At 41.9% G+C, this 22,179-nt stretch overlaps 1 protein-coding gene across 3 annotated transcripts in view; it reads right to left on the reverse strand.

Annotated features, from left to right (window-relative positions):
• Positions 1–10,140, reverse strand: part of LOC139534947 (tetraspanin-5-like) — a 30,493-nt gene extending 20,353 nt beyond the window's left edge. Inside the window, exon 1 of one of the 3 annotated variants that reach the window (XM_071334502.1) lies at positions 10,093–10,140. In XM_071334502.1, coding sequence (XP_071190603.1) covers positions 10,093–10,137 — 45 coding nt within the window. In that variant the 5' untranslated portion in view covers positions 10,138–10,140. Of the gene's footprint in view, positions 1–9,090; positions 9,975–10,092 lie in introns of those variants that run through there. The other 2 variants (XM_071334501.1, XM_071334503.1) reach the window with 2 other exon arrangements.
• Between the last annotated feature and the right edge of the window lie 12,039 nt (positions 10,141–22,179).

The following is a 22,179-nucleotide window of genomic DNA, read 5'->3' on the forward strand; positions in this document are numbered from 1 at the left end:
TGTTTGTCCTGATGGTCGGAACACCCCAAGGGCTTGGATCAATATGCTGTACCAACACGAGAAACAGCTAAGCCTCATCAGCTGGGGGTTTCACACTGTCAATAAACACATACACGGCACACACACCCACGCACACATTCAGACATGCAAACATTCATGCAAATCACAAATGGAGTGATACACAGAAATGTGGTAGCTTGGTAGCTAAAGGCATCCGTTGTCGTGACGTCAGAGAGGACTTCGACCTGTCACTCATCTCAGCTTGGCTCACGGTCACATATAACCCTGCATGACATGCTCACACCAAACATGCCACTGTAATAACTGACACTCACAATGTCACTGTAACAGAGTGGGAGCAGAATAAGCCATCACACCACCACAATCAGTATTATCGTTACTGTGTAATTACAGTCCTAGTTTTGATTTCATGACAGAGACAATGGAGTTAAAAGTAAGCTGTATTTTCATATATTTACAATTGAGTCATTTAGCAGATGCTCTTATCCAGAGTGACTTACAGGAGCAATTAGGGTTAAGTGCCTTGGTCAAGGGCACATCGGCAGATGTTTCACTTAGTCGGCTTACGGATTCAAACCAGTGACCTTTCGGTTACTAGCCCAACGCTCTTAACCATTAGGCTACCTGCCACCCTATACATGATGACTCACTTTGGGAAGAGAATAATGGTGTTAAATCTCAGGTTGTTCAGTGCTGTATCAGAGCCACCTTATCAACACACACTGTGAATCACGTAGTCTAGATATGGTTAGTTTACTGTGTGTTTTGAAGAACCATGCGCGGCTCTAGGGAAAAGAGAAAGTGGGTCTGGTCCTCTGGGTACCATTTTGAAGGTAACCTGGTTGAGGGAAGAGAGAGCCATGATAATTGAAGACACCCTAAATAAAGTAAACCATCTAACATGTTAGGATAAGGTATATTTTATATCTGCATCATTGAAAGATGGATTAAAGGTTACTTTACACATGAATACTAGCTATTTGTTTATAAAACGTGTGTGAATTATAACCCTCTCTATAATGAGTTCTCCCTTCAGCCATTGAAAACAAGACGAGTGCAACGTTAGCGCAGGAAAATGCCTACTGTCACTTTAATTCCCTGAGATGGCATTGAATATTAAAATGGGTGGCAAGACCTGATAGCTTTTCCAAAAACCTATACACATTCAAATGTAGGTAACTTGACCTGACGATGTCCCGGACATTTTCTGGAGGGTCTTTTACACAGCTCACTGCTCACATAAATATTGCAGTGGAGCCAAATGTCGGCTTGCAAGCTCATGCTGTTTCTATGGCGACGCCTCTAGTGTCTAGATTGGTGGAGGGGGTGCCGGTGAAGTTAACTGGGCTGCTGGGGGGCACAGAGCTGAGCACTAAGCATTGAGCTATGGGAGAGACATTGGGAAAAGAAGTCCGCCAATACGCATGTGTGTCAAATCAATATATAGAGAGAGACGTCCCAAAAGGCACCGTATAAGGCACCCTATTCCCTATATAGTGCACTACTTTTCACCATGCGCCCATAGACCTCTGGTAAAAAGTAGTGCACTATGTGTAGGGAATAGGGTGCCTTTTGGGGGATAAACATACATTATGCTACACAGATTCACACTCCTTGGTTGGACTGAGAGTATTGCTTCAGAGATGATTGACAACGAGACAAATCCATATACTAAAACCGTCAGACACTATATCAGAACTGATTAAAATGAGAATATCTCCAAGGGCCAGAGGATAAATGTCCATTTCAGTATTATTTCAACACTCTCGGGGGTCTCTGTCTAAACTCACATGGATAGATTTAAGCGACGAGGAGGATTATCATACTGTATAAAGCTATAGCCATATTTCCCCCACACTCCTCTGTGTCCATACAGATTTAACTAGATCTACTGAGGTGACAGTGACAAATTACACCCTAACCCTTTAGTTTCCATGGTTCTTGTTTTCTAAAGACTCCAATTGTGTAACATGTTACCCCGAACTTCACCAGACACTGCGAGGTCCTCCAGACTTTGGTCCCAGACGGACCACTCTCCTGGCTGCGGTTCTATTACTATAGCTGTGTCCAAAGCCTTCATTTATCCACTGACCTTCAGTTCATTACAACTCCATGAGAACTTTCTGTAATGTTGATAGAATGTAGTGTAGATACAACTTTTATATAATGCAAATATTGACTTCCAATGCCAGAAAGAACAAAATTATTTGGGTTATAAATGATCATGTTAAAAAGTGGTTGAGTGCATTCAGTGAGTTACAACCTTTACATTTTAGTCATTTAGCAAACGCTCTTATCCTGAGCGACTTACAGGAGCTTTCCTCAAGGGCACAGACAGATGTTTCACCTAGTCGACTCAGGGACTCGAACCAGCGACTTATTGGTTACTGGCCCAACGCTCTTAAAATCACTAAGCTACCTGCCGTCAAAAGTCGTGCTCAACTATGTGGTCGCACAATATATGGAAATACTGAATGTATGAATTACATTGGGCATCATGTGAATGTGTGGCTACACAAGGAGAACGTTTTTGAGAAGGTGTTGGATCAGATAGCATATGCCATGACAGAACGTTTTAGGCTGACACTGCACTCATAATCCCATTGAAAAGCAATCAATTATTGACACAATCTCTCTTCAGCTCACTAGCTCCATTAGTTAAATCTGATGTCATACGCACCTACACTACCGTTCAAAAGTTTGGGGTCACTTAGAAATGTTCTTGTTTTTGAAAGAAAAGCACATCATTTTGTCCATCAAAATAACATCAAATTGATCAGAAATACAGTGTAGACGTTGTTAATGTTGCCAATAGTACCCGCAAAACACCAATCTCAACGTCAACAGTGAAGAGGCGACTCCGGGATACAATAGTCATTTACAACATTAACAATGTCTACACTGTATTTCTGATCAATTTGATGTTATTTTAAATGGACAAAAAAATGTGCTTTTCTTTCAAAAACAAGGACATTTCTAAGTGACCCCAAACTTTTGAACGGTAGTGTATGTATTACACAATGCACGGTACCCTGGGGTGGCAGGTAGCCTAGTGGTTAGAGTGTTGGGCCAGTAACTGAAAGGTTGCTGGATCGAATCCCTGAGCTGACAAGGTAAAAATGTCTCATTCTGCCCCTGAGCAAGGCAGTTAACCCACTGTTCCCAGGGCACTGAAGACAAGGATGTCAATTACGGCAGACCCCCACACCACTCTGATTCAGAGGGGTTGGGTTAAATGCGGAAGATGCATTCAGTTCTCTTCCAAAGACATTTAAGTTGTAGTCCTGTAGTTTATCGAAGCCTTCTCTCACACACACAGGCTATATGGTTACATCTTGAAGGCAACAGGAGAGGGGATCTCCCACTCTATGGTTCTGGCCTTTGCATCTCAGCAGCAGATATGCATTAGCCATAAAGACCTCAACTCTTCACCAGCAACCGTATTAATCTCAACATCAGCTTTACGAAAAATATCAAAAGCACATATTTTATAGGCCTAAGCATGCCGGCGACATGGCTACATTGCACTAACATGAAAGGTTAAACAGGCACTTGCTGCCCCATTACTGAAGACCTCACTAATGGCAAAACTATCAGTACAACACTGGCTCTCACGGTCATGGACATGGCAAACGGAACTGAAAGCAGACAATGGCGAATGGGAAAGACTTTAGGAGGGTGGACAGAGGGAGGGGTGGAGGGGTTGAGGGAAACAAAGGCGATGGAGGGCGTTGAATGGGATTACATTAGCATTGAATTGACCAGGAAACCGGCCTGTCGGTATCAATTCGGCCAAACTCCTGTGAGCCAGAATGAGACCCGAGAGAGTCACATGACCTCAACGTGACATCATCTGAATGGGACAAGGGGAGAAAATCTCTAGTCTCCTATTCCCAGTCCAAAACCAGACAGAGCCATCCTTCAGGGAAAGACGTTGAAGAGCCAAATTAGATTATCCGGCCCATACGGTTATTATATTACAATGACATTGTTATTGTCTTTGTCCCTCTGGAGATGAGAAATTACTATTGAGCTCAGGCTTGTGCATTTCTCTAAGAGAGTAGTTGAAACTAATAAGAAAACATGTTCCACCAACAATAGAATCTGAAAGGTTTATTTAGTACATGTTCCAGCTACAGGGTATTCTATAATGAGCTCTTCCTGTGTCTGAGATGAAGTCCCTGAAATAATGGTTGGAGCTTTAGAAGCTATCCTCCTCTTCAGTGTGTACTCGTAGTCCAGCAATCCATGACAGGCTATAGTTTCGCAGTAGATTTGAGACAATTCACTAATTGGCCTAGTCACAATGCGATTATTGTTCACCTAACACTAACACACCTAAACTGTCTTGGAATCAGTGTTGATTTTAGCATGTAAATCTTGGTGGGTCAAACAAACAAAAAAATATTTTGGATGCATTCCAGCAAAGCCACTACACAACACTAATCAATAAATGAATTGCACTATAACAGTGACAAATGGTACCCACAAACTGTTAGGGCCTATATAAAGCTGTCCCAACAGCAGAGTCCCAACAGCAGTCCCAACACCTTACCACTGATACACCTGACTATCACCAGAGCCTTGTCTGGCAGTGAAACAGTTCATTCAGCCTCATTTACTGCCTTTTAAAAAAAAGCTGATGTGGCTGACTTGCTTAAACAAATGTGGTTTCTACTGACAATTTACAGTGCTGCTTGAAAGTATGTGAACCCTACAGGGCTGGTCATTATTTTGCTATAAAATATTAAAATAACATATAAAATCCTTTAATGACAGAAACAAAAAATATATATATTTCATTGTTTATTTAACAAAAGTGGTTTATTTAACAAAAACTCAGATTTGATGTGTGCAAAAATATGTGAACCCCTTCAGTCAATAGCTTGTGGCACCTCCATTAGCAGCGATAACTTGGAGTAAACATCTCCTATAGCCAGTAATCAGTCTCTGACATCTGTTTTGAGGGATTTTTGCCCACTCCTCCTTACAGAACTCAGCCAATTGAGTGAAGTTTGAGGGGTGTCTGGCATGAACTGCCCACTTCAGGTCCTGCCACAGCATCTCGATTGGATTTAGGTCAGGACATTGACTTGGCCAATCCAAAACACAAATCGTCCTTCTCCTGAGCCATTCTTTGGTAGATTTGCTTCAATAGGTTCAATTGGGTCGTTGTCTTGTTGGAAGATCAATTTTCGGCCCAGCTTTAGCTCTTTTACTGATGGCCTGATTTTCTGTTCCAGAATCTCCTGGTAATACCTCAGAATTCATGGTTCCCTTGACGATGTGGAGTCATCCAGGTCCAGAGGAGGAAAAGCAGCTCCAGATCTTGACATTCCCACCACCATGCTTGACTGTTGGGATAAGGTGGTCTCTGGCAAAGTTAAGATGGGCAGTTTGGTTATTTTTGACAGCAAAGGCTTCTTCCTAGCAACCCTCTCATGAATGGCATTTCGATTCAGTGTTCTTCTTATTGTTGAAGCATGCACAGTTACCTGAGATGCAGCAAGGGAGGTCTGCAAATCTCTAGATGTTATGTTTGGGTTGGCTTTTACCTGATTTATTATCGTTCTCGTGGCTCTTGGGGATATTTTGGAAGGGCGTCCACTTCTAGGCCGAGTTGCTGTCATGTTAAATGCTCTCCATTTGTAAATGATTTGCCTCGCAGTGGACTGATGGAGCTCCAATATTTTTGAGATGATTGTATAGCCTTCCCCAGACTGATGTCCTCTGAGATCTCCTTTCCTCTCGGCATGGTGTGGTTTGTATTCACCTGGATGGGTAGCACCAAACTGACCACGTTTCTTATCTCTATTTATCAGAGTCCCACCCAAACTCTTTCCTAACAATCTCTCCTTTGATTGATTCATTTTGTACCCAATTATTTACCCACCTGATTCTACTTACCTACTTAATTTAACCAATGCAACTTGGGGTTCACTTATTTTTGCACCTGCACTAATTCCTTTTTAATTCTTTTTTTCTACGACACGCATGATTTCCTCTACACCAGTGGAGGCTCCTCAGAGGAGGAAGGGAGGGACCATCCTCCTCAGTAAACTTCATAAAATAAAATAAACATTTAAAAAGTTATAATTTTTAGATAAAACTATTCTAAATATATTCACATTTCACCAAATAATTTATTAAAACTAGAGGTCGAACGATTATGATTTTTCAACACTGATACCGATTATTGGAGGACCAAAAAAGCCGATACCGATTAATCGGCCATTTTTAAAAATGTATTTGTAATAATGACAATTACAACAATACTGAATGAACACTTATTTTAACTTAATATAATACATCAATAAAATCAATTTAGCCTCAAATAAATAATGAAACATGTTCAATTTGGTTTAAATAATGCAAAAACAAAGTGTTGGAGAAGAAAGTAAAAGTGCAATATGTGCCATGTAAGAAAGCTAACGTTTAAGTTTAAGTACCTTGCTCAGAACATGAGAACATATGAAAGCTGGTGGTTCCTTTTAACATGAGTCTTTAATATTCCCAGGTAAGAAGTTTAAGGTTGAGGTTATTATAGGAATTATAGGACTATTTCTCTCTATACCATTTGTATTTCATATACCTTTGACTATTGGATGTTCTTATAGGCACTTTAGTATTGCCAGTGTAACAGTATAGCTTCCGTCCCTCTCCTCGCTCCTACCTGGGCTCGAATCAGGAACACATCGACAACAGCCACCCTCGAAGCAGCGTTACCCATGCAGAGCAAAGGGAACAACTACTCCAAGTCTCAGAGCGAGTGACGTTTGAAACGCTATTAGCGCGCACCCCGCTAACTAGCTAGCCATTTCACATCGGTTACACCAGCCTAATCTCGGGAGTTGATAGGCTTGAAGTCATAAACAGCACAATGCTTGAAGCATTGCGAAAAGCTGCTGGCAAAACGCACAAAAGTGCTGTTTGAATGAATGCTTACGAGCCTGCTGGTGCCTACCATCGCTCAGTCAGACTGCTCTATCAAATCATAGACTTAATTATAACATAATAACACACAGAAATACGAGCCTTAGGTCATTAATATGGTAGAATCCGGAAACTATCATCTCGAAAACAAACCGTTTATTCTTTCAGTGAAATATGGAACCGTTCCGTATTTTATCTAACGGGTGGCATCCATAAGTCTAAATATTCCTGTTACATTGCACAACCTTCAATGTTATGTCATAATTACGAAAAAATCTGGCAAATTAGTTTGCAACGAGCCAGGCGGCCCAAACTGCTGCATATACCCTGACTCTGTTGCAAGAGAAGTGACACAATTTTCCTAGTTAAAAGAAATTCATGTTAGCATGCAATATTAACTAAATATGCAGGTTTAAAAATATATACTTGTGTATTGATTTTAAGAAAGGCATTGATGTTTATGGTTAGGTACACGTTGGAGCAACGACAGTCCTTTTCGCGAATGCCACCACATCGATTATATGCAACGCAGGACACGCTAGATAAACTAGTAATATCATCAACCATGTGTAGTTAACTAGTGATTATGATTGATTGATTGATTGTTTTTTATAAGATAAGTTCAATGCTAGCTAGCAACTTACCTTGGCTTCTTACTGCATTCGCATAACAGGCAGGCTCCTCGTGGAGTGCAATGTAAGGCAGGTGGTTAGAGCGTTGGACTAGTTAACCGTAAGGTTGCAAGATTGAATCCCCGAGCTGACAAGGTAAAAATCTGTTGTTCTGCCCCTGAACAAGGCAGTTAACCCACCGTTCCTAGGCCATCATTGAAAATAGAATGTGTTCTTAACTGACTTGCCTAGTTAAATAAAGGTGTAAAAAATATATTAAAAAATATACATTTTTTAAAAATCGTCCAAATCGGTGTCCGATTTCCGATTGTTATGAAAACTTGAAATCGGCCCTATTTAATCAGCCATTCCGATTAATTGGTCGACCTCTAATTAAAACACTCTGTTTTGTAATGAAGGCCTACAGTAGCCTCAACAGCACTCTGTACCAGGGTGTAGCTAGAGGACATCTAGCTTCCGTCCTCCTCTTGGTACATTGACTTCAATACAAATCCCAGGAGGCTCTTGGTTCTCACCCCCTTCCATAGACTTACACAGTAATTATGACAACTCCCGGAGGACGTCCTCCAACCTATCAGAGCTCTTGCAACATGAACTGACATGTTGTCCACCCCAATCAAAGGATCAGAGAATTAATCTAGTGCTGAAAGCATAAACTACAGCGAGCTAGCACTGCAGTGCATACAATGTGGCTGAAACACCTGCATTTTGGCACTGCCTTACTCAAGAAAGCAAAGAGACCATCCATATTTGTATGGAAGTTTTATTAACTCGATTTTATTTTACATTGTTTGCAAACGGATATGTGACATGTATTAATGCCAAAATAACATACAAAATAGGCAACTACAAAAAATGTGGGGCTCAAAACAGGTAGGGCTCTGCACCTGCCATGAATGACTGGTCGCCACTGCCTGGAATGAACATTCAAATCAGGCTTAGTGTACTATCTTACGCAGTGGGAATTGAATGCGACATAATGTTGTCTGATGATGATATATTGCATATTCATGTTTATTCATACATTTGCATGTGAGGACAATAAGCTTCTCACGTGTCACGTACGTGAGTTCGTCACGACAAACAAGGACAGAAAGCCGATTACCGGGGACACTGGAGTGTAGGCGACTTTAAATTAAAAAGTGCTCTGGGTAGCAGCCTACAGTATGTGAAGGCTATTGTGAATGTCAACAAATCTAAATAAGCAAGATTAAAAAGCGCTTGTAATGCATATCAACACAAACAAAAGATTTTGCTGCTATTCACATATCGAACGATCACATTGGAATGTTTATCATCGGCTATTATAGCATTTTATTATAGACATAGCTAGCTTGTGAGGGATTGGTTGTAAAATAAGCATGGAAAAATGACAAATGATCATTTCATTTATGAAGCCATTTCCTCTAGATGGGCCTACTGTTTAATTTAACAACATGGATGGAAGATTGCCCAATAAAAGACAATGAGAGACAAATATAGCAAAAATTAAAAAAACACTTACCCAAAATATTATGTTAAATCCAAAAATAAAATATTTGATGCAGCAACTGACTTCATGACCTTTAAATTGTTTTCCTGACATGCTTGAATTTCATCAACATACAGTACGCTTCATACGCGGATAAGTCAACCGGACCATGGGCTCGCAAGTGGCACGTTCAGCGATCCAGTTCTTGCAACTTGCTGCCTGCTCGAGTCATCCAAATAAAATAGACATAATGTAGTCTATCCCTTGATACGGATGTCACACTGATAAAAGCAGAACAATGCACAATCCAGCACAGGAAAGAGCAACAAACGTCAACCTACTAGGCTATGTATTTATTGCTAACTGACTAGTGTTCTGCCCGCAGCACAAACGATGTCACGTTCGTATGATAACGAGGAAACCTTCAAAATAAAATCCCGCATTTCAAAGCATTGCAATGTCAATAACTCCTTCAAATTATGTATAAAGGATACTCAAGAGGAGGCTATGCGTTCTATGGAAAATAATGAACTATGTATAATGTTTGTTCGAACACGCTAGCAGACTGGAATTTACCTTCCACAAAGTTGCATTATTTTCCAGAGAATGCATAGAGCCCCTAGTTGATTATATCGTTAATACCATGCCTATACATTTGCCACTAGAAATGTGTTCAACATCCACTGAAGTAGCTAGCAAACTTAGGCTACAGTAGTTGCCATGGTAACCAAACAAACATATTTAGCTAGTTTAGCTAACAAAAACATCAGAATATGAAAATCGAATTCAACAATAGCAATACTGTTTTCAATTAGACTTTTTCTTTCAAAATCATCTCAAACAAAACTTGTAAAAAACTATAGCCATTGAGTTCTACCATGCAAATATACAGTGCTTTATTGTAATCGCTCCTCTTTCACCCCAGCTGCCAAACTAACCCTGATTCAGATGACCATCCTACCCGTGCTAGATTACGGAGACGTAATTTATAAATCAGTAGGTAAAGGTGCTCTCGAGCGGCTAGATGTTCTTTACCATTCGGCCATCAGATTTGCCACCAATGCTCATTTTAGGACACATCACTGCACTCTATACTGGTCATCTCTGTATAACCGTCGCAAAACCCACTGGTTGATGCTTAGTTATACAACTATTTTAGACCTCACTCCCCCCTATCTGAGACATCAACTGCAGCCCTCCTCCTCCACATACAACACCCGTTCTGCCAGTCACATTCTGTTAAAGGTCCCCAAAGCACACACATCCCTGGGTCGCTCATCTTTTCAGTTCGCTTATCAGTTCCAGCTAGCGACTGGAACGAGCTGCAACTACAAACTGGACAGTTTTATCTCAATCTCTTCATTCAAAGACTCAACCACGTACACTCTTACTGACAGTTGTGGCTGCTTTGCGTGATGTATTGTTGTCTCTACACTCTAGCCATTTGTGCTGTTGTCTGTGCCGAATAATGTTTGTACCCTGTTTTGTGCTGTGTTGCTACCATGCTGTGTTGTCGTCTTAGGTCTCTCTTTATGTAGTGTTGTCTCGCTTGTCGTGATGTGTGTTTTCTCCTATATCTTTATTTAATTTATTTGGAATCCCTGCCCTCGTACCCGCAGGAGGCCTTTTAGTAGGCCGTCATTGTAAATAAGAATGTGTTCTTAACTGAATTGCCTAGTTAAATTTAAAAAATAAGGAAATAATGCATGTCTAGAATGCACTTCAAGGCAATCAGAAATGAGTATTCAACAATGCCATGGTATCCACCTAGGGCGTGTTCGTAAATTCACTCTGGCTATCTACTCCGATTTCAGAGCGCTCTCATCTGAGTGTGACAGAGCGCAGAATAACTGATGAATTTATGAACGCTCAACACCCGTTGAATATGGCCGGTGTCAGTAAACATGCAATTAAATTGTTGCCAGGAGCACAGTTACAGTCAGTCACCAATGCTCTGGATAACATGAAAACGGCCTAACCAGCTCTGCTAGGGTGACAAAAATGGTCAGAGTGAGGTGATCTCTCATTTATGTCTGGAAGTAGCTAGCAAGCTAGCCATCCTACAATCTAAGCTTGATGCCCTCAATCTCACACAAATTATCAATGAACCTACCAGGTACAACTCCAAATCCGTAAACACGGGCACCCTCATAGATGTCATCCTAACTAACTCGCCCTCCAAATACACCTCTGCTGTTTTCAATCAAGATCTCAGCGATCACTGCCTCATTGCCTGCATCCGTAATGGGTCTGCGACCAAACGACCACCCCTCATCACTGTCAAACGCTCCCTAAAACACTTCTGCGAGCAGGCCTTTATAATCGACCTGGCCGGGGTATCCTGGAATGACATTGACCTCATCCCGTCAGTAGATGAGATTCTTTAAAAGTGCCTTCCTCACCATCTTAAATAAACATGCCCCAATCAAAAAATGTAGAACTAGGAATAGATATAGTGCTTGGTTCACTCCAGACCTGTCTGCCCTTGACCAGCACAAAAACATCCTGTGGCGTTCTGCATTAGCATCGAATAGCCCCCGTGATATGCAACTTTTCAGGGAAGTTAGGAACAATAATACACAGGCAGTTAGGAAAGCTAAGGATAGCTTTTTCAAACAGAAATTTGTATCCTGTAGCACTAACTCAAAAAAGTTCTGGGACCCTGTAAAGTCCATGGAGAATAAGAGCACCTCCTCCCAGCTGCCCACTGCTCTGAGGCTAGAAAACACTGTCACCACCGATAAATCCACTATAATTGAGAATTTCAATAAGCATTTCTCTACGGCTGGCCATGCTTTCCACCTGGCTACCCCTACCCCGGTCAACTGCCCGGCACCCTCCACAGCAACCCGCCAAAGCCCCCACCATTTCTCCTTCACCCAAATCCAGATAGCTGATGTTCTGAAAGAGCTGCAAAATCTGGACTCCTACAAATCAGCCGGGCTAGACAATCTGGACCCTCTCTTTCAAAAATTATCTGCCGAAATTGTTGCAACCCCTATTACTAGCCTGTTCAGTCTCTCTTTCGTATCTTCTTAAATTCCCAAAGATTGGAAAGCTGCCGCAGTCATCCCCCTCTTCAAAGGGGGTGACACTCTAGACCCAAACTGCTACAGACCTATATCTCTCCTACCCTGTCTTTCTAAGGTCTTCGAAAGCCAAGTTAACAAACAGATTACCGACCATTTCGAATCCCACCGTACCTTTTCCGCTATGCAATCTGGTTTCAGAGCTGGTCATGGGTGCACCTCAGCCACGCTCAAGGTCCTAAACGACATCATAACCGCCATCGATAAGAGACATTACTGCGCAGCCGTATTCATCGACCTGGCCAAGGCTTTCGACTCTGTCAATCACCACATTCTTATTGGCAGACTCGGCAGCCTTGGTTTCTCAAATGATTGCCTCGCCTGGTTTACCAACTACTTCTCTGATAGAGTTCAGTGTGTCAAACTCTCCTTCCGTGGCCTCCAACTGCTCTTAAACGCAAGTAAAACTAAATGCATACTATTCAACCGATCACTGCCCGCACCTGCTCGCCAGTCCAGCATCACTACTCTGGACGGCTCTGACTTAGAATACGTGGACAACTACAAATACTTAGGTGTCTGGTTAGACTGTAAACTCTCCTTCCAGACTCACATTAAACATCTCCAATCCAAAATTAAATCTAGAATCGGCTTCCTATTTCGCAACAAAGCACCCTTCACTCATGCTGCCAAACATACCCTCGTAAAACTGACCATCCTACCGATCCTCGACTTCGGTGATGTCATCTATAAAATAGCCTCCAACACTCTACTCAACAAACTGGATGCAGTCTACCACAGTGCCATCAATTTTGTCACCAAAGCCCCATACACTACCCACCATTGCAACCTGTACGCTCTTGTTGGTTGGCCCTCGCTTCATACTCGTCGCCAAACCAACTGGCTACAGGTTATCTACAAGTCTCTGCTAGGTAAAGCCCCGCCTTATCTCAGCTCACTGGTCACCATAGCAGCACCCACTTGTAGCACGCGCTCCAGCAGGTATATCTCACTGGTCACCCCCAAAGCCAATTCCTCCTTTGGTCATCTTTCCTTCCAGTTCTCTGCTGCCAATGACTGGAACGAACTGCAAAAATCTCTGAAGCTGGAAACACTTATCTCCCTCACTAGCTTTAAGCACCAGCTGTCAGAGCAGCTCACAGATTACTGCACCTGTACATAGCCCATCTATAATTTAGCCCAAACAACTACCTCTTCCCCTACTGTATTTATTTATTTATTTATTTTGCTCCTTTGCACCCCATTATTTCTATTTCTACTTTGCACATTCTTCCACTGCAAATCTACCATTCCAGTGTTTTACTTGCTATATTGTATTTACCTTGCCACCATGACCTTTTTTTGCCTTTACCTCCCTTATCTCACCTCATTTGCTCACATTGTATATAGACTTATTTTTCTACTGTATTATTGACTGTATGTTTTGTTTATTCCATGTGTAACTCTGTGTTGTTGTATGTGTCGAATTGTTATGCTTTATCTTGGCCAGGTCACAGTTGCAAATGAGAACTTGTTCTCAACTAGCCTACCTGGTTAAATAAAGGTGAAATAAATAAAATAAATAGCCTATTGGACGAGATGCACGCCCGCTCTCGCTTGTTGAATGTGAAATAGGCTACACTACAGCATTAAGAACGGGTGGGGAGTTGGAAAGGAGAAACCCATACTTTCCGATAGTAGGCCAATCTTAACCCTGGGCTACATACATCCTGACAAAATACGTCATATGAGTTACCTGGTAATGTACCTTTCTGGACCTTATAAACGGTCGAGAATAGAGCTAAACTGAATTATTTCATAATGAAACAAAATAGGACGTTTAAGAGGTTACTCAAATTAGCCTACATCACTGCAGTTTATGGCCTATGGACAATAATTGTGTACTCACTTGATAAAAATAATAAATTCCTCATTGTACTTTGTTGTTGTAGCCCAAGGATAAAAATGATCGTCTAAAAACATAGGCCTAATCAATAGTGGCGTTTTGCGTGCCGAAGACCATAGAGTGCAGCCTGCTGGAATGCACTACAGATCTGTCATTTCATAATCTGTAAAAAAAAAATTGCACTTTGACAGGAAAATATTTAGCCTAAAGCCATAAGAAGCTAGATATTAGGCCATTCATTAGCAAAATTGTAGATAATGAATGGCCTAATACCTAGCATCTTACTTCACCTCACTAGCCTCTCCTCCAGCTGTTCCCGTGAGCAACAACACGCTATAGCAGAGATGAGTAACCTTCAACTTCATGTTGGTTGATTTAACCGACCTGGAAGACCAGGTGTGTTGAATTTAGGCAATCATTGAACTGATCAATTTGCTCAGTTGGTCAGGTGTGGTGCCTAGTTGGGAAAAAATCCTGGGTTGCCTTACCCCTGGGCTATAGGCTATGCAAGCCTCTCTGCAATAGGCCATTACTCTTCTTGTGAAATACCAGGAAAAGCTATAATAAAAGCTAAAGCTATAGGACATTTATTTTTTATAGCCTATTCTGGGGAAAGAAGCAGGCTTGCTCTTGCTGAATGTAGAACAGGCCCACAGCATAGAACATGCATGTCAGGGAATGTCAAGGAGACAAAGTGCATTGGTGTGATCACTTTTGGCCGGTTATGATAACATTGCAGCACTGATGCATTGCAAATAGTTGCACAGGATAGACAGAGAGATGAGCACCGTGAAAAAGAAGACCCAAAGGAATTGACAACCATTAGAAAAATGGAAATCACTTGCAAACCACTTGGGCAAGGAGGCAATGACATGCTATAATATGTGCGCAGGCTAAACAGTGTTTGTTGTTGAATTGTTACATTTAAATACAAGTTACTTTATTATTTTCATTAGGCCTATGTAACCGTTGTGAAATGGCTAGCTAGTTAGCGGGGTGCGCGCTAATAGCGTTTCAATCGGTGACGTCACTCGCTCTGAGACCTTGAAGTAGTTGTTCCCCTTGCTCTGCAAGGGCCTCGGCTTTTGTGGAGCGATGGGTAACGATGCTTCGAGGGTGGCTGTTGTCTATGTGTGCAGAGGGTCCCTGGTTCGAGCCCAGGTAGGGGCGAGGAGAGGGACGGAAGCAATACACCTACATGTAACTTAAATGTAAGTATCATTTGCAGTTGTCCTTTTGACAATGAACACATGCTGATAGCACTGAATGATCTGAACCAGTATCTGTGCATTAGAGACCTCATGAATAGTCTTGTTACAACTTTTCTAATAGGCAGCGTGCAGTAGGATGCATTGATTGACAGATGTAGGACTCCAGAACTACAAACTGTTAGTGTCCTCTAGCGTGGCTGCTCACCAACGTTTTATAGTTATTGGCTTGGTGGATGGTCATTAACTGACAACATAACTAACATTTTAATCACAACAGAACTAGTCTACTAGTAGGTCTAGCTAACGTTAGCGAACCTGAACGAAATAAATATAAAATTACACATACACTTACACTTGTTAACTTGACTTTTATACTCTATAAATTGACTCCTTCAAATAATGTACTCTGGCAAGTTTGCCACAGGCGTGCTGCAGTAGGGAAGTAAAGCAGAAGTCGATTGTTTGGCAATACCCATAGCAACGTTCAAAAATTAGGTGGATAACGGTGTTGAATTTTAATCCAACAAGAAAATCCAATAAGTAATTTATGAAAACAAATCAAAGATAGTTTAAAAAACATTTTTTATGACCAATAATGAAAAAATACAATGTTGACACTGGTATGGGTAGGTAACAACACATCCGCCACTCTGATCCTCAACACAGGGGCCCCTCAGGGGTGCGTGCTCAGTCCCCTCCTGTACTCCCTGTTCACTCATGACTGCAGGGCCAGGCACGACTCCAACACCATCATTAAGTTTGCCGATGACACAACAGTGGTAGCCCTGATCACCGACAACGACGAGACAGCCTATAGGGAGGTCAGAGACCTGGCCGTGTGGTGCCAGGAAAACAACCTCTTCCTCAACGTGATCAAGACAAAGGAGATGATTGTGGACTACAGGAAAAAGAGGAACGAGCACGCCCACATTCTCATCAATGGGGCTGCAGTGGAGCAGGTTGAGAGCTTCAAGTTCCTTGGTGTCCACATCACCAACAAACTAACATGGTCCAAGCACACCAAGACAGTCGTGAAGAGGGCACGACAAAACCTATTGCCCCTCAGGAGACTGAAAAGATTTGTCATGGGTCCTCAGATTCTCAAAAGGTTCTACAGCTGCACCATCGAGAGCATCCTGACTGGTTACATCAATGCCTGGTATGGCAACTGCTCGGCCTTCGACCGCAAGGCACTACAGAGGGTAGTGCGAACGGCCCAGTACATCACTGGGGCCAAGCTTCCTGCCATCCAGGACCTCTATAGCAGGCGGTGTCAGAGGTCATAGACTGTTCTCTCTGCTACCGGACGGAAAGCGATATCGGAGCGCTAAGTCTAGGTCCAAGAGGCTTCTAAACAGCTTCTACCCCCAAGCCATAAGACTCCTGAACACCTAATCAAATGGCTACCCTCTCCCCCTCTTTTACACCGCTATTGTTATCATCTCTGCATAGTCCTTTAATAACTCTACCTACATGTAATGTTGAAGTCGGAAGTTTACATACACTTAGGTTGGAGTGATTAAAACTCATTTTCAACCACTCCACAAATTTCTTGTTAACAAACTATAGTTTTGGAAAGTCGGTTAGGACAATTCCAACAATTGTTTACAGACAGATTATTTCACTTATTATTCACTGTATCACAATTCCAGTGGGTCAGAAGTTTAAATACACTACATTGACTGTGCCTTAAACAGCTTGGAAAATTCCAGAAAATGATGTCATGGCTTTAGATGCTTCTGATAGGCTAATTGACATTGAGTCAATTGGAGGTGTACCTGTGGATGTATTTCAAGGCCTACCTTCAAACTCAGTGCCTCTTTGCTTGAAATCATGGGAAAATCAAAAGAAATCAGCCAAGACCTCAGAAAAAAACATTGTAGACCTCCACAAGTCTGGTTCATCCTTGGGAACAATTTCCAAATGCTTGAAGGTACCGCGTTCATCTGTACAATCAATAGTACGCAAGTATAAACACCATGGGACCAAGCAGCCGTCATACCGCTCAGAAACGGAGACGCGTTCTTTGGTGTGCGAAAAGTGCAAATCAATCCCAGAACAACAGCAAAGGACCTTGTAAAGATGCTGGAGGAAACAGGTACAAAAGTATCCATATCCACAGTAAATCGAGTCCTATATCGAAATGCCGCTCAGCAAGGAAGAAGCCACTGCTCCACAACCGCCTTAAAAAAGCCAGACTACGGTTTGCAACTGCACATGGGGGACAAAGATCGTACTTTTGGAGAAATGTCCTCTGGTCTGATGAAACAAAAATGGAACTCTTTGGCCATAATGACCATCGTTATGTTTAGGGAAAAAGGGGGGTGCTTGCAAGCCGAAAAAGAACACCATCCCAACCGTGAAGCACGGGGGTGGCAGCATCATGTTGTGGGGGTGCTTTGCTGCAGGAGGGACTGGTGCACTTCACAAAATAGATGGCATCATGAGAGAGGAAAATTATGTGGATATATTGAAGCAACATCTCAAGACATCAGTCATGAAGTTAAAGCTTGGTCGCAAATGGGTCTTCCAAATGGACAATGACCACAAGCATACTTCCAAAGTTGTGGCAAAATGGCTTAAGGACAACAAAGTCAAGGTATTGGAGTGGCCATCACTAAGCCCTGACCTCAATCCTATAGAACATTTGTGGGCAGAACTGGTAAAGTGTGTGCGAGCAAGGAGGCCTACAAACCTGACTCAGTTACACCAGCTCTGTCAGGAGGAATGGGCCAAAATTCACCCAACTTATTGTGGGAAGATTGTGGAAGGCTACCCAAAAGGTTTGACCCAATTTAAACAATTTAAAGGCAATGCTACCAAATACTAATTGAGTGTATGTAAACATCTGACCCACTGGGAATGTGATGAAAGAAATAAAAGCTGAAATAAATCATTCTCTCTACTATTATTCTGACATTTCACATTCTTAAAATAAAGTGGTGATCCTAACTGACTTAAGACAGGGAATTTTTACTAGGATTAAATGTCAGGAATAGTGAAAAACTGAGTTTAAATGTATTTGGCTAAGGTGTATGTAAACTTCCGACTTCAACTGTACATATTACCTCAACTAACCGGTGACCCCGCACATTGACTCTGTACAGGTACCCCCCCCCCCCCCCCCCTGTATATAGTCTCGCAATTCTTATTTTACTGCTGCTCTTTAATTACTTGTTACTTTTATTTCTTATTCTTATCCATATTTTTTTTTAACTGCATTGTTGGTTAGGGGCTCGTAAGTAAGCATTTCACTGTAAGGTCTACACCTGTTGTAATAGGCGCATGTGACTAATAACATTTGATTTGATTTGAATTTAATGTTGGGCTGTAGAGAACTTTTGTATCTGTCTCAGCTAAAGTCCGGTGGAAAATACTCAGTAGGGTCTCTACTAACCAAGTATGGTTAGCTTTGGAGAGGGACTGTGTCGCACGGCCTTCTGCTGGCTTTTTACTCCACCCCCTCCATAGCCCCCAATGCAATACACTGTAATAGACTGTACATGGGATACATATTGGCTTGTAGAGATACGTTTTCTACCTGTCTCAGCAAAAGTAGGGTGGGAAATACTCAGTAGGGTCTCTACTAGCCGTTTCTTTATAGAGAAATAAAATCAAGAACTTTGTGGAACACTGGGCTGAAGGGAGTTGTAATTTTCATTAAGCAAGTATTCAACGTAGTTCAGTGCAAAAATGTGATAATTAATTACAATGAGCATAATCCGTTGCGCCAGTTTGTTCCGGCTCAGAGGAAGAGGCGAAGCGAGAGGTTTCACGCTCGCCAAAATCTGTCCAAAATAAACCCAATGTGTTTCTGTGGGCTTATTTTGGATTTAAGCTTGTCGCCTGCCTTCCTTCCCACCGTTGAGACAACAACTCCCATTGTTAGGGCATAGACATGAGCACCTCGTCATTTTATACAGATCTCTGGATGGAAAGGCCTACACTTTTAAGCCTGTACCGTAGGTTAGATACACACAGACCACATGAGAGAGGAATGTACACAACACAAGGACGAGATGGACAGAGACAGTTCATGAACACCTTATCTACTTTGAAGAACTAGTCAAATGATTTTGTCAGACAGCTGTGCAGCATACTTAGGCAGGCTAGCTAAATAGGATGACTAAGGGGTGCACATTGGCTGACTGCTACTGCCTGAGCAGAGATGAGATGTTACAGTGTTAAATAGCACTAATATGTGAAACAATTTTTTGGGTGAACAAATGTTTCCTTTTGGCGTTTTAAGGTTGGTAGCAACATGGAAAATCGTTGTGGAAATCTGTTGCAACTCCAGTCGACTACAGTCCACTACAAAGTCCACAAGCTCTCTCTAAGGGCTGGTCGGCAAGCTTGCAAACGTAGCAAAACACAATAATACCAAAGACAATATCAGCATGTAACATAGTTAGTTAGCTGTAAAATCGCCTAAACAAGCTGCACTATCAATTTAGGAGTCTGCAACCACATCATGTTCAACCTGCAGATCCTTCAAGGAGTGTCTGGGAGTCTATTAGGCACTAGCTCAAAAACCCAACATTAGCAATAATTTTGTGCAATGAGGGCGTTATATGTTCCTTCATTCATTGAATTCCTATCTCCTTTCTATAATGTCTCGGGCAATGGAACCATATGCAATGCACCCTGGACTAAAGAGGCAGGCAAATAGGAAAAATGTGCTAGACCCTCCGTTAAATTAAACATTTATCGAGGTAGGAATATCGCAAATATATGATCAATGGCTCATTCGAGAGAAGACATCCTCCCGATTTTTGACATCGGCCAGTATTAAAATCTGACATGTATGATAGACGTTTTCACGATCTAAAAGTCGTATTCCTATTCACTTCCAGTGTAGTGAGCGCGAGTTTATCACGGTGCTATGTCATATCGGACGGATTTCTGCCTGCTTTAATGCCAATAACTCAGATACACAGGAAAACATGAAATGACAGAGGGAATTGACAGAAAATCACTCAGAGATGCACAAAAACAATACAACATTCAAAATGGGTGAACCTTTAAGGAATGAAAAATAGTTATCAAATAAAAAAGTAATACACAACTGAAATATTTTATAATTTCATAGTCATTTCCTATTTTGCTTTTGATGTCTATCCAATGAGGACCTGACAGAGACAATGGAACATTTTCAATGTTTTGGTAATTCAATGTTCACTATTTTTGGCTTTGAAATTTCCATTAAAAAGCCCGAAAATCATTGTAAGGTCATTATTTCGTAATGCATTTCATGTTTAAAAAAATAAAAAATCGCACTGAAACTGAACCGACCTCAACAAGCACTAATCGGGCGCTATAGAGGGGGCGGAGAACGACACACTCCAAAACTAACCATATTTGGTTAGTAGAGACTGTACTGACTATTTCCCACCACACTTTAGCTGAGAGTATACCGTGTATTGCGGTGCAGTGATAGGAGTCGTTGGTGTAAAGAGTCACCAGTACACAATATACCCATTTAGGTTTTGCAGACTCTATTGAGTAATTCCAATAACATATATTTGTATTTGATTAAAAGTGTATTTCTTTAAATATAGCCTACACAATAGCTTTAAATATACCAGTGTTTGTGTACACTTTCAAAATAAATGCTGGGCTCCCGAGTGGCGCAGCGGTCTAAGGCACTGCATCTCAGTGCTGAGGCGTCACTACAGACCCTGGTACGATTCCAGGCTGTGTCACAACCGGCCATGATTGGGAGTCCTATAGGGCGGCGCACAATTGGTAATGCTAGTGTATATGACACTACACAAAGTGGATGTCTACATATATCCAGGGTACTGCAGTAGGCTATCTATAATGCATAGTGGATATGAAACTACACAAAGTGGATGTCTACATATATCCAGGCTACTGCAGTAGGCTATCTATAATGCATAGTGGATATGAAACTACACAAAGTGGATGTCTACATATATCCAGGCTACTGCAGTAGGCTATCTATAATGTATAGTGGATATGACACTACACAAAGTGGATGTCTACATATATCCAGGGTACTGCAGTAGGCTATCTATAATGCATAGTGTATATGACACTACACAAAGTGGATGTCTACATATATCCAGGCTACTGCAGTAGGCTATCTATAATGTATGGTGGATATTGAGTTCTCAACACATCTATTGACTGACCTCTCTTCAATTGGTCTTCTCTGTCTAAATCCTTCTATGGACACTCCTGAATTCCCGATGTGGCAGGTACCTCTGAATGGGATGACACTCTCATTATAAAAGCTTAGGAGTTGGATGATCACTTCACTACCCAGTCAGCGGGCAAGATTGTTGTAATGATGGTCGTTTACTAATGGTTAACTAAAACATTTACACATGAATTTTCCTCGTGGAGCACCAGGCTCCCATTCTCGTCTGTGTAGCACAGCTAGAAGCCCACCACCTCCAGAGGCTTGGAGGAGAACATGAAGGGGGACACGCCGAACACGTCGTAGCCGGACGAGGGTAGCTGATCCAGGGTGAAGAGCCTCTCTACCAGGGGGGTGTCATGCTCAGGCCCCCCGCGTCAGGCTGTGTAAAGCTACTGTGACACTGAGGGTGTCGGGGTGGAGGGTCTTGCAGAGCAGGACAAGCTTGGAAGCCATGGAAGGCTTCAGGTTATGGGCCTGCTCGGTCCAAGGAACATAAAGATAGACAATGTTGATCAATGGAGTTGATTGCATCCAAAGTCAGCCCATAGCACACAACACACAGACATGACGTTCCTGGGATAAGACACAGGCATCAATTAACAACATCACATACATAACTTTCCTGGGACAACTATGGTATAATGTAGTTGATATTAGCGAACTACAAGCTAATATTATTTTCAGGACTAAGAGGAATTTCACTAGCTATAAAACATATTGCTCAAATTCCATATGAGGACCAATCAATGTCAGGAAAACATCTTATTTATGGTAACCGTTTCAAGTTAGGCTCCTACCCAGGACTCTTTG

The sequence above is a fragment of the Salvelinus alpinus genome, chromosome 11, assembly GCF_045679555.1.
Source record: "Salvelinus alpinus chromosome 11, SLU_Salpinus.1, whole genome shotgun sequence".
Lineage (NCBI taxonomy): Eukaryota > Metazoa > Chordata > Actinopteri > Salmoniformes > Salmonidae > Salvelinus > Salvelinus alpinus.